This window comes from Mustela nivalis (genome assembly GCF_964662115.1).
Source record: "Mustela nivalis genome assembly, chromosome: 7".
Taxonomy (NCBI): Eukaryota; Metazoa; Chordata; class Mammalia; order Carnivora; family Mustelidae; genus Mustela; species Mustela nivalis.
The window spans coordinates 133894049-133907462 of NC_139026.1; the positions used below are offsets into that span (position 1 = coordinate 133894049).

The 13414-nt window shown below is 39.9% G+C and overlaps 1 protein-coding gene across 4 annotated transcripts in view; it reads left to right on the forward strand.

The window, feature by feature from the left end:
- Positions 1-13414, forward strand: part of MYO3A (myosin IIIA) — a 241353-nt gene that overhangs the window by 153457 nt on the left and 74482 nt on the right. For 3 of the 4 annotated variants that reach the window (XM_082740863.1, XM_082740865.1, XM_082740864.1), the window contains exons 21-22: positions 8188-8341; positions 9991-10079. The exons of the other annotated variant lie outside the window; for it this stretch is intronic. In XM_082740863.1, the coding sequence (XP_082596989.1) occupies positions 8188-8341; positions 9991-10079 (243 nt within the window). The remainder of the gene's footprint in view (positions 1-8187; positions 8342-9990; positions 10080-13414) is intronic. 4 annotated transcript variants of the gene reach the window in all.

Sequence of the window (13414 nt, forward strand, 5' to 3'; positions counted from 1 at the left end):
GTAGGCAGAGCGGCAAGCAGGGAGAGAGGAGGAAGCAGGCTCCCTGGGGAGCAGAGAGCCCGATGTGGGGCTCGATCCCAGGGTCCTGGGATCATGACCTGAGCTGAAGGCAGAGGCTTAACCCACTGAACCACCCAGGCACCCCAAAGCCAAAGCAATCTTAAGAAAGAACAAAGTTGGAGACACCACACATCCTGATTTCAAATTACATTACAAAGCCATAGCAATCAAAAGAGTGTGGTATTGGCATAAAAACACACATAGATCAATGGAACAATGTAGAGAACCCAGAAATGAACCCAAGCATATATGGTCAATTAATATTTGACAGGGATTCCAAGAATACGCAATGGGGAAAGGATTGTCTCTTTAATAAATGGTTCTGGGAAAACTGGGAGGCCATATGCAAAAAAATGAAATTGGACCCCTGTCTTACACCATGCACAAAAATCAACTCAAAATGGATTAAAAGACTTGAACACAAGATCTGAAACTGTGAAATTCCGAGAAGAAAATATAAGGGATAACTCACTGATACCATTCTTGGCAATGTTTTTTTTTTTGTTTTTTTTTTTTTGACCAAAGAAACAAAACTAAACAAGTGGGACTACATCAAACTAAAAAGCTTCTGTGCAGGAAAGGGAACCATCAACAAAATGAAAAGACAACCTATGCAATGGGAGAAAATATTTGTCAATCATATATCTGATAAGGGGTTAATACCCAAAACATATAGAACTCAGACAACTGAAGAGCAAAAGCAAAAACAAAAATTCTGATTAAAATGTGGGCAAAGGATCTGAACAGACATTTTCCAAAGACACACAAGTGGCTAACAAGTACATAAAAAAGTGCTTGATGTCGTTAATCAGGAGAATGCAAATCAAAACCACAGCGAGGTATCACCTCACACCTGTTAGAATGGCTATCATTTAAAAAGATAACAAGTGTTGGTGAAGGTGTAGACAAAAGGGAATGCTTGTGCCTTATTGGTGGGAATATAAATCACTGTAACCACTATGGAAAACAGTATGAAGTCTTCTCAAAAAATTAAAAATAGAACTGCAATCCCACTTCTGGGTATATATCCAAAGGAAATCAAAACAAGATCTGTGAGAGATGTCTGCACTCCCATATTCATTGAAGCATTGCTCACAATAGTGGAAACAACAACAATGGTTTCTGTCAAAGGATGACTAGATAGAGAATCTTACACATACACACACATACCCCACATACCCCGTGGAATGTGTTTAGCCATGAGAAAGAAAGAAATCCTATTAATTGCGACAACATAGATGGAAACTTGAGGGCATTATGCTAAGTGAAAATCAGAGACTAAAATGGTGGTCACCAGTGCCTGAGAGCTGTGGGAAATGGGGAGATGTTGGTCAAAGAGTAAAGTTTCAGTCTGAAGACGAGTAAGCCCTATGGGCCTAATAATGGACAGTGTGGTGATTACAGCCAATAAAACTGAACCATATTCTTGAAAATTCTTAGGAGAATAGATCTTAAAAATTCTTACCACAAAAAAGAACTAGTAGTTAGTGATGTGACGGAGGAATTAGCTGACTCTATGGTGGTGATCATTTTGTAATATGTAAGTATGTCAGGTCAGTACACAATACAGCTTAAACTAACACAATGTTATATGTCTGCTATACCTCAGTGAAGCTGGGGGAGGAAAAAGAAGATAATTTCCCCAGGAAAGACACTCAGAATCCAGCTTCAGGAATGAATTCCTTTTTTTTTTTTTTTTAAAGGTTTTATTTTTAAGTAATCTCTGTACCCACTGTGGGGCTCAAATTTATAACTCCAAGATCAAGATGCATATTCTCTGCTGACTAAGCCAGCCAGACGTCTTCAGAATGAACTCCTAAGCAAGACAGTTAGTCCATGACCAGGAGAACATGTAGAAACAAATGCAGAAGAGACAAAAGAACAAAAGTTAAAAAGTTAACCTGACATCAGGATGTTCTCAGAGAAACCCCTTAGCTTTTCCTCTGTTTTAACTCTGATCTCTTCCTTCCTGAATCTTCGGCGATATCACAACAATGGATGGTGGTGTGATGTTACCTCTGAGCCCAAGAAGAAGCTAAATTATGGTCATGGTTATCCGTTCCAGAATAATAACACTCTTCATAGTAGCCCACGGGCATTGTGTAATATGTGCCAAGCATAGACATATGTTGTTTCCCTCCAAACCATCCTCTCAAGTAGTTTAAGATCCAGTCAAAAAAATGCAATTACAACAATGCGCTATCATTTTCATTTCTCAAAAATACCAGAAAAGGTTCCTTAATGAGAATATTCAGTGCTGGCAGGGATGCAGCAAGTGCCTACACATAGGAGTATATGTGCAGGGCTGATTAGAAAGCACCTTACTACAAGCTTTAAAATAAATCAGTCTAGAAATGCTCATCATGAGCCTGTGAAACATTCACAAGTTGACCAGCTAATCTGTGCTAAAGATAAAATCTGAAATACAGAGAAACTTGGTGCCCAACGATGTACATCACAGCACTATTTAAAATGGATAGAGGGTGCCTGCCTGGCTCAGCTGGGACCCTTAATCTCAAGGTTGTGAGTTCAAGTCCCATGCTGGGTGTAGAGATTACTTTAAAAAAAACAAAAGCAGAGGCACCTGGGTGGCTCAGTGGGTTAAGCTCGGGTCATGATCTCAGGGTCCTGGGATCCAGCCCTGCATCGGGCTCTCTGCTCAGCGGGGAGCCTGCTTCCCCCTTTCTCTCTGCCTACCTCTCTGCCTACTTGTGATCTCTCTCTCTGTCAAATAAATAAATAAAACCTTTTTCTTAAAAAGCCATTCACTTAATAAATAAATAAATAATATAGTTAAAGAGATAATCTAAAATGTCCCCAAATAAGAGAATGGAATAGAAAACTACAACATATCTCAGGTAGTCAGTCAAATAATGTTCATGAAAATGTATTAATTACATGTTTTCCATTCCATTTTACCAAAGCAAATAAAGTAAAATTAAAATTGAATACATAGTATGACTTTTGTTATCAGAAATATTATGCATAGAGAAAGACTAAAAAGATTCCACTAAATGGTAAGCCAGTATTTAGAGGTGATGAATTTATATGTGAATTTTGAGGTCTTCATGGTTTTTCTATATTTTTAATTTTACATGAGCATGTATTACATTTATAATCAGAAGCTGAGAATTATGCATGCACACATGATTTATTGTTTTCACCCCAGTCTTCCTTTCTCTGGAAAACAGCTTTTTAAAGTGACTTTAACAAAAGGAATCCAGAAAACTCATGTATTCCTTTGTTGGGGCTGCCATAAGATATCACAGACCTTGGAACTGAAACAGTAAGTTTATTTCCTCACCGTTCTGGAAGCTCAAAGTCTAAGATGAAAGCAGGGACAGGTTTGGCTTCTCCTGAGGCCTGGCTCCTGGACTCGCAGATGGCCGGCTGCCTTCTCCCTGTGATCTCCTGTGACTTTCACTCTGTGCAGTCACCTCCCTGGGGTCTCTTCCCTTCTTTTTATTTTTATTTTTTAATTTTCAGCATAACAGTATTCCTTGTTTTTTGCACCACACCCGGTGCTCCATGCAATCCGTGCCCTCTTTAATACCCACCACCTCGTACCCCAACCTCCCCCCACCACACTTCAAAACCCTCAGCTTGTTTTTCAGAGTCCATAGTCTCTCATGGTTCACCTCCCCTTCCAATTTCCCTCAACTCCCTTCTCCTCTCCAACACCCCTTGTCCTCCCTGTTATTCCTTATGCTCCACAAATAAGTGAAACCATATGATAATTGACTGACTCTGCTTGACTTATTTCACTCAGCATAATCTCTTCCAGTCCCATCCACATTGCTGTAAAAGTTGGGTATTCATCCTTTCTGATGGAGGCATAATACTCCATAGTGTATATGGACCAGACCACATCTTCCTTATCCATTTGTCCGTTGAAGGGCATCTTGGTTTTTTCCACAGTTTGGTGACCGTGGCCATTGCTGCTATGAGCATTGGGGTACAGATGGCCCTTCTTTTCACGACATCTGTATCTTCGGGGTAAATACCCAGTAGTGCAATTACAGGTCTCTTCCCTTCTTAGAAGAAAACCCGTCCTATGGGATTCCAGCCATGCCCTTATGACCTCATTTGACCATAATCACCTCCTGAAGAGCCCTATCTCCAAATGCAGTCACATTGGATATGAAGGCTTCAACATATGAACTTGGCTGGGGCAGGAGCTGAGCAGGAGCAGTTCAATCCCTAACACAAAGTCATTTATTTAATACACTCAGGTCTCCCTAGATAATGAGCTCAAAAACAGAGAGGTGAGTAAAAGTGCTTGTCCTCTTGGAGTTCCTATTCTAACAAGAGAAGGAGAATAATAAACCAGGAAAAATGCTAGAAATACTGTGAGGGAATGTGAAACATGGCGGCAGAGAGATAGGGAGTGACCAGCTGATGAATGGTGGGGTGGGGGGTGGGGGTGTTGCTGAATTAGTCTGGACCTTGGAGAAAGGTCTCCCGAGGAGGTAAGAGTCCATCCTCTACTGAGTGACAGTCTGTGCCCAGGGGTGGAAACCAATGTTCCCATCCACCTTCCAAGCCACGTGGAAGCTTGCAGCCTCTCAGCCTACGGGAGCCACCCTTCCACACGGAAGGACTCAACTTCGTCATCTAGAATCTCTCCTGCGGGGACGCTGTATAGCCCTGTGTCATGGCCAGAGCTGTGCAGGGGGGCCACCTTCACGGGCTTCCTTGCCACGTGTCCTTTTCCCAACTCACCCTGAAAACTCAGTGAAAAACAAGCAAGCCCTGGGCTCAGGCATGAAGCCTCCTTAACACCCAAGTCTTCTGATTTCCCTCCCCTCTTTGATTTATACTTAAATAATTATTCATGTGCCCTTCTCAAAAGGGAACTCAGTCCATCCGAACAGAGCAGAGATAATATATGCTAAGCAGTCCTTTACTGAAGTTAATAACTCCACTTATCTTCTGCTCTAAATGTATTTTTAACCTACAGGGCATAGTAAAGGACTTTCTTAAGAGTTCTAAGAGCTTCGTTGCTCCACTTACGCTTAAAAACAACTAAGTATTTTGAGGTCATACCCTCTACAAAAATACATAATCGGTTGTTCTATGCAAGCTCCTTTTACTCAAAATGCTTTATATCTCCTCCGTAAAAGCATGTTCTGTCCTTCGGTTTGTCTGGAGTCCCTAATACTTAACAAGTATCTTCAAGGGGAGCCCATTGTTTCCCACATTACTCATCTCTTTCCTGTCTGACCTGCCACAAAAGCGTTCCGTGGGTTTTGACACAGGCAAATAGAAATGACAAATGCACTGATTGAGACCTTAACCTTGTGTGCTTTCTATACAAAACATACAAAACCTCTTCTGAACTTCGCGGTTGTCATTTAAGCTATAATGTGCTGTCAGCCTGATACGTCTACTAGCCAAGTCATTCTGGGTCTGCATATGGCTCCCAAGGTTACCTTCAAATGCAAAGGCTGTGAAACTTCCAGACATTGTTTCCATTTTGATGTACTGGATAAACCAAATGGCTTTCAGGTGGTCTACCTTTCAGGCCAAGGGGCACTGCCAAATTTTTACGTATTAGTTTTTTTGTTTTAAAAATGTACATTTGTTTTTCCTGGTGACACCCTTGAAATTAGATTTCAATTTCAGAAGTCTTCAAAATACTGGTTATAAGTTTAAGCTTATTAAGTGCCCCACCTGCCACTGGCTAAATTCCTCCACAGAGTTGCTGGAAATTGATTCTCTTTCTCTGAACTCCATAGAGTACGTTGTAAGTATCCTTTATCGTATGTTACCTTGCATTTGAGTTTTTATTTACTAACCTTATCACTCAAGTTATATCTTAAATCCACCTGAGGACAGGGAGTTTGTGTTAAACATCTTTATCACCCATCACGATGCCTTTTTATAAGATGTTCAGTGAAAATATTTAATGAATTAAAGACTATATTAAAATAATAATGAAGGGGCCCCTGGGTGGCTCATTCAGCTGGCGTCCAACTCTTGGTCTCAGTTCGGGTCTTGGTCTCTGGGTTGTGAGTTCAGGCCCTGCATGGAGCCTCCTTAAAAAAAATTTTTTTTAACTTAAAATAATAATGGGGGCGCCTGGGTGGCTCAGTGGGTTAAGCCGCTGCCTTCGGCTCGGGTCATGATCTCAGGGTCCTGGGATCGAGTCCCGCATCGGGCTCTCTGCTCAGCAGGAAGCCTGCTTCCTCCTCCTCTCTCTCTCTGCCTGTCTCTCTGCCTACTTGTGATCTCTCTCTGTCAAATAAAAAAAATAAATAATAATAATAATAATGAAAATACTCTGTCATTTTATAGTTCTGAATGGTGCAGAATATTCTGCCCGAGGCAAGAGTTATTTCCTACACTTCCCAGTGATAGCTACTTTATCACCGGAGAACTGATGAGGCCCTGCATGGGAGCATGACTTCAAGTCTCCCCGGGGTCATGCATGTCCTCTAATAGCCTGAAGCACTGGGGTAGGGGCTCAGTGTGAGGGAAGAGTCATAGGAATGGAGCAACAGCACCATTCTTTTTTTTTTTTATAAGATTTTATTTATTTATTTGCCAGATAGATATCACAAGTAGGCAGAGTCAGGCAGAGAGAGAGGAAGGGAAGCTGGTTCCCCGCTGAGCGGAGAGCCCAATGCGGGGCTCGATCCCAGGACCCTAGGATCATGACCTGAGCCAAAGGCAGAGACTTTAACCCACTGAGCCACCCACGCACCCCAAGAGCACCATTCTTCATGCCCGTTTGGTAAATTAGATCATCAATACCCATGTTGCCTGGGCCCAATCTTAACACTAGTTGTTATTCATCCTTTTTATTTTATACAACTTATGGTATACTCAATAACAACTAGTTATTAATGTACCAGATAGACTTACTTTGTTAGATGGAAATTGTTTCCTCCATGTGATAAATGAGACGGTGGGAGATTATAGAGTCAAAAAAATTTTTAAAGAATTATATGGCCAGTTAAGAGGCAGAACCTAGATATGAACCTATGTGTTCTTGGTTCTAAATCCACTGGTCATTCCTGTGACCCACGGTTGTCCACCCTATTAACAATGTAAATGTCATCATGACTGAGAAGTTAGTTAAATGTTCTTGAGAGATCCATTTCTTTTCTTTTTTTTTTATTATTATTTTTTACTCCATTATTTTTAGATTTTATTTGTATTCAAGTTAGTTAACATGTAGTGTATTCTTAGTTTCAGGGGTAGAATTTAGAGATTCATTGGTCGCATCTAACACCCAGTGCTCATTAAATCAAGTGCCCTCCTTAATGCATATCCCCTGTTTACCCCCCACACCCACTGCCCCTCCAGCAACCCTTAGTTTGCTCTTTATAGATAAGAGTCTCTTGTGACTCACCTCCCTCTCTGTTTTTATCTTATTTTATTTTTTATTTATTTTTATTATTTTTATTTTTTCCTTCCCTTCCCCTATGTTCATCTGTTTCCTTTTTTGTTTTTCTTTTTTTAATTTAATTTTTTCAGTGTTCCAAAATTCATTGTTTATGCACCACACCCAGTGCTCCATGCAATACGTGCCCTCCTTAATACCCACCACCAGGCTCACCCAACCCCCCACTCCCTCCCCTCCAAAACTCTCAGTTTGTTTCTCCAAGTCCATAGTCTCTCATGGTTCGTCTCCCCCTCTGATTTCCCCCAATTTACTTTTCTTTTCCTTCTCCTAATGTCCTCCATGCTATTCCTTATGCTGCACAAGTAAGTGAAACCGTATGAATCTGAAACTAGATCAAAGGTTTAAATTGGGGATATATAACTCTAAGATATACCTAATTGATATTCTATAAATTCTGGAGTGTAACTTTATTACTGCTCGTTACCAACACATCCTCTTGCATTTTGAATACCTCAGATGTCTGTAATTCTGGTATAGAGACTAGAAAATTTTATTATTACCAAGTCACCGATGACTTTAATGAACTAACAGTTTTAGGGAAAGAAAAATAAAATGATAGCCTCAGTTTAAGGGCAATGTCATAGGAAGCAATTTATTATAATATGTATAAAAGAGAGTTTGGGGTAATTACTGTCAAGCTACCTATCAAAAATTCACGATGTCACAATTCACACATTTTTAAGTGAATTTTTTCTATGTGTCATGTCCTGTTACAGAATGAATACCTAAATGAGGGTGTTAATGCCAGAGTGATTGAATATGAAGATAACCTGCCCCTCCTAGATATGTTTCTGCAGAAGCCAATGGGTCTGCTATCCCTACTCGATGAAGAAAGTCGATTTCCCAAGGCCACAGACCAGACCCTTGTGGGTGAGTTTCAAATCCAGGATGTCTGCCTCATTTTGTGTTGCAGTCATCTAATGTTTTGAATGACTTAAAAATATAGGTTTTCAATTATCTGGGAGAAAATAGCTATCACAAAGTCTGCATATGTAACTTTAAAGACGAGGCTCTAGGTCTCATATCTGGACCAGTGAATGTTTAAAATAGGATGGAATATTTAGTGATGAATTAAACAAGTTTGATATTGGACTTTTCCTTACAGTGGTAGAGCCTCAGTCATAGGATCTTATGTTAGAAATAACCTTAGAAATTATCAAGCCCCCCTCCTTAAAAAAGGAACTACCCAGCTCCAAATTAGAAATTGGAGGGCAGGGCACAAGGCCAGCTCTGGAATTTGAAAAGACATAGCTAATGAGAAGGAAATCAATTCATCACTTGACTAACAGAGGCAAACAGCCTCCAGTACCTTAATAATTTCTAAATTACAGTACATTAATAAATATTCACAATAATCCTAAGTCATCAAAGAAAGCATAAACAAATTCATTTTTTTCTGTTTAAGAAGGCAAAGTTATGTATGCTGTATTTAAATGATTATCATTTAAAATGGTTAAATCATTTAAATGTCTTATTCCTTAGATTAAAAAATAAAACTTTAGCTTGTTCAGGTAAAAAAAATCATTTTTGATATATAAATATCATATTCCGTGATGGTAGGAGATATTGATTATATATAATAAATATTTGCAGAAAATTTGGATTCACATTTTCTCTCATTTATTTTGGGTGACAGAGTCTGTTTCTTACCAGTCAGTCTGTGAGGTTGCTTCCTGCTGACTCACTCATTGACTTATTCTCTCCTCTAATTGGACAATACTAATGGAAAGCAAAACAACCCCAAAGTTCTGGGGTTAATTGTTTCATAGCAATCACTTGATTTAGAGGTTAAAATGTCCCCTCTAGGACATGGAGCTCAGTGGGAAGCCTGCTTCTCCCTCTCCCACTCTCCCTGCTTGTTGTGTTCCCTCTCTTGCTACGTCTCTCTCTGTCAAATAAAGAAGTAGGATCTTTAAAAAAAAAAAAAAAAAAAAAAGTGGTTTTCCAGACTAGGAACATCAGCCTCACCTGAGAACTTTCTAGAAATGTGACTTCTTGGATTCCCCCCATGAATTATAGACATCTGAGGTATTCAAAATGCAAGAGAATGTGTTGGTAACGAGCGGTAATAAAGTTATGCTCCAGAATTTATAGAATATCAATTAGGTATATTTATAGAATATGAATTAGCTATATCCCCAATTTAAACCTTTGGTCTAGTTTCAAAATCATATGGTTTCACTTACTTGTGCAGCATAAGGAATAGCATGGAGGACATTAGGAGAAGGAAACCTACTAAGTCAGAAACTCTGTGTTTTAATAGGCCTTCCAGGGGTGGTTCTGTTGCTTGCCAAGGTTTGAGTTGTTGCTCTAAATCATAATAGAATGGTTACAGTCATGATCTTGAGTTTGGTCTCACCATTTTTGCTCCAAATCTGCATTTGTCAGCCATGTAAAATTGTCCTTTTAGTGCACATTGTCCATTTTACAGTGAAAGAGATGGTGCTGTCAATCAGTATTTTCTAAAGGATCTCCTTACATGGCTTGATAGTGGAGTTCAATTTTTTTTTTCCCTATAGAAAAATTTGAAGGGAACCTGAAATCGCAGTATTTCTGGAGGCCCAAAAGAATGGAACTTAGTTTTGGAATTCACCATTATGCAGGAAAGGTAAGAACTTTGAAGAATTATGACAGAGTTTCTCTTAGTCCTTTATCAAATAATAATGATAAACATGAAAGCTATGGCCCGAAAAATTTAGATGGTTAAAATGAGATGGCCATCTGTTTCTGCCCCAAACTGGCCCTGACTGTTCTCCAGCTTCCTCCAATCTGTCCAATCCACTGCCAGCCACTCCCACTCCAGAACATCCAGCTCTAACATCTATCCTGAAAAGGTTAACCAAAAAATCCTTCTACTTTTTCAAACACAAACGTTCTAGTTTTTCTAGAGGATTTTTTTTTTATTTTTTATAAACATATATTTTTATCCCCAGGGGTACAGGTCTGTGAATCACCAGGTTTAAACACTTCATAGCACTCACCAAAGCACATACCCTCCCCAATGTCCATAATCCCACCCCCTTCTCCTAAACCCCCTCCCCCCAGCAACCCTCAGTTTGTTTTGTGAGATTAAGAGTCACTTATGGTTTGTCTCCCTCCCAATCCCATCTTGTTTCATTTATTCTTCTTCTACCCACTTAAGCCTCCATGTTGCATCACCACTTCCTCATATCAGGGAGATCATATGATAGTTGTCTTTCTCTGCTTGACTTATTTCGCTAAGCATGATACACTCTAGTTCCATCCATGTTGTCGCAAATGGCAAGATTTCATTTCTTTTGATGGCTGCATAGTATTCCATTGTGTATATATACCACATCTTCTTGATCCATTCATCTGTTGATGGACATCTAGGTTCTTTCCATAGTTTGGCTATTGTGGACATTGCTGCTATAAACATTCGGGTGCACGTGCCCCTTTGGATCACTACATTTGTATCTTTAGTGCAATTGCTGGGTCATAGGGCAGTTCTATTTTCAACATTTTGAGGAACCTCCATGCTGTTTTCCAGAGTGGCTGCACCAGCTTGCATTCCCACCAACAGTGTAGGAGGGTTCCCCTTTCTCCGCATCCTCGCCAGCATCTGTCATTTCCTGACTTGTTGATTTTAGCCATTCTGACTGGTGTGAGGTGATATCTCATTGTGGTTTTGATTTGTATTTCCCTGATGCCGAGTGATATGGAGCACTTTTTCATGTGTCTGTTCGCCATCTGGATGTCTTCTTTGCAGAAATGTCTGTTCATGTCCTCTGCCCATTTCTTGATTGGATTATTTGTTCTGTGGGTGTTGAGTTTGCTAAGTTCTTTATAGATTCTGGACACTAGTCCTTTATCTGATATGTCATTTGCAAATATCTTCTCCCATTCTGTCAGTTGTCTTTTGATTTTGTTAACTGTTTCCTTTGCTGTGCAAAAGCTTTTGATCTTGATGAAATCCCAATAGTTCATTTTTGCCCTTGCTTCCCTTGCCTTTGGCGTTGTTCCTAGGAATTTTTATTAAGAAACTAAAGGGAAACAAAGAGACAAGCATCAAAGCCTCCATCTTTCTGACCCTAAGATCTTATAGCTTTGGGTGAGATTGGCTGGCAATGGGGACCTATTTTTGCTTCTTTAAATGATAGCAGGGAACCTTTTACGTAAACTGCCTTTTTCAGTACTGAGGTGCTTCTCTCTCCACAGAAGACTTTGCCTCTCCTCCCGCCCAACAGGAAAAAGTGCCAGATTGGAGGTGTGGTCAGATAATGGAGCTAGCCTAGGTAGGGTTGTCTGATGGAGTGTTTAGCAGTTGGCTGTCTAAGCACATTCCCACAGCAGAGCAGACCTCAAGGATAAACCTAAACCCAGAGGATGCTCTGTCTCCCTTCTGCAGAGGTCACTCCTTCACAGTGATGTGGTAAATATTGGAGGACTGAGAAGATACTAAAATTAAGAAAGAAATGCCTAGAATGAAAAACACATGAACAACAAAAAATAACCTGGAACCTGGAAGATTCATGTGTACTAAGATTTCTGTGTTTCACAGGCTTCTGTCACTGAAAAAAAAAAAAATCTGCCTTCAATATAATAGTTATGGCCTCTCCCATGGTGTTCAGCATGTGATTTTTCCAAACAAGCCTTTTTAAAAACATCCATTAAGAATTTCCTAGGATCTGGGGTTGTTGCCACCCTTTTAGTATTTTACTTGCCCCTTCATTTACTCTTATCTGGACAAAATGACAAGACGGAAAAATTCATCACAAAAAAAAGAACAAGAGGCAGTACCGAAGGCTAGGGACCTAATCAATACAGACATTGGTAATATGTCAGATCTAGAGTTCAAAATGACAATTCTCAAGGTTCTAGCCGGGCTCGAAAAAGGCATGGAAGATATTAGAGAAACCCTCTCGAGAGATATAAAAGCCCTTTCTGGAGAAATAAAAGAACTAAAATCTAACCAAGTTGAAATCAAAAAAGCTATTAATGAGGTGCAATCAAAAATGGAGGCTCTCACTGCTAGGATAAATGAGGCAGAAGAAAGAATTAGTGATATAGTAGACCAAATGACAGAGAATAAAGAAGCTGAGCAAAAGAGGGACAAACAGCTACTGGACCACGAGGGGAGAATTCGAGAGATAAGTGACACCATAAGACGAAACAACATTAGAATAATTGGGATTCCAGAAGAAGAAGAAAGAGAGAGGGGAGCAGAAGGTATACTAGAGAGAATTATTGGGGAGAATTTCCCCAATATGGCAAAGGGAATGAGCATCAAAATTCAGGAGGTTCAGAGAACGCCCCTCAAAATCAATAAGAATAGGCCCACACCCCGTCACCTAATAGTAAAATTTACAAGTCTCAGTGACAAAGAGAAAATCCTGAAAGCAGCCCGGGAAAAGAAGTCTGTAACATACAATGGTAAAAATATTAGATTGGCAGCTGACTTATCCACAGAGACCTGGCAGGCCAGAAAGAGCTGGCATGATATTTTCAGAGCACTAAACGAGAAAAACATGCAGCCAAGAATACTATATCCAGCTAGGCTATCATTGAAAATAGAAGGAGAGATTAAAAGCTTCCAGGACAAACAAAAACTGAAAGAATTTGCAAATACCAAACCAGCTCTACAGGAAATATTGAAAGGGGTCCTCTAAGCAAAGAGAGAGCCTACAAGTGGTAGATCAGAAAGGAACAGAGACCATATACAGTAACAGTCACCTTACAGGCAATACAATGGCACTAAATTCATATCTCTCAATAGTTACCCTGAATGTGAATGGGCTAAATGCCCCTGTCAAAAGACACAGGGTATCAGAATGGATAAAAAAACAAAACCCATCTATATGTTGCCTCCAAGAAACACATTTTAAGCCCGAAGACACCTCCAGATTTAAAGTGAGGGGGTGAAAAAGAATTTACCATGCTAATGGACATCAGAAGAAAGCAGGAGTGGCAATCCTTATATCA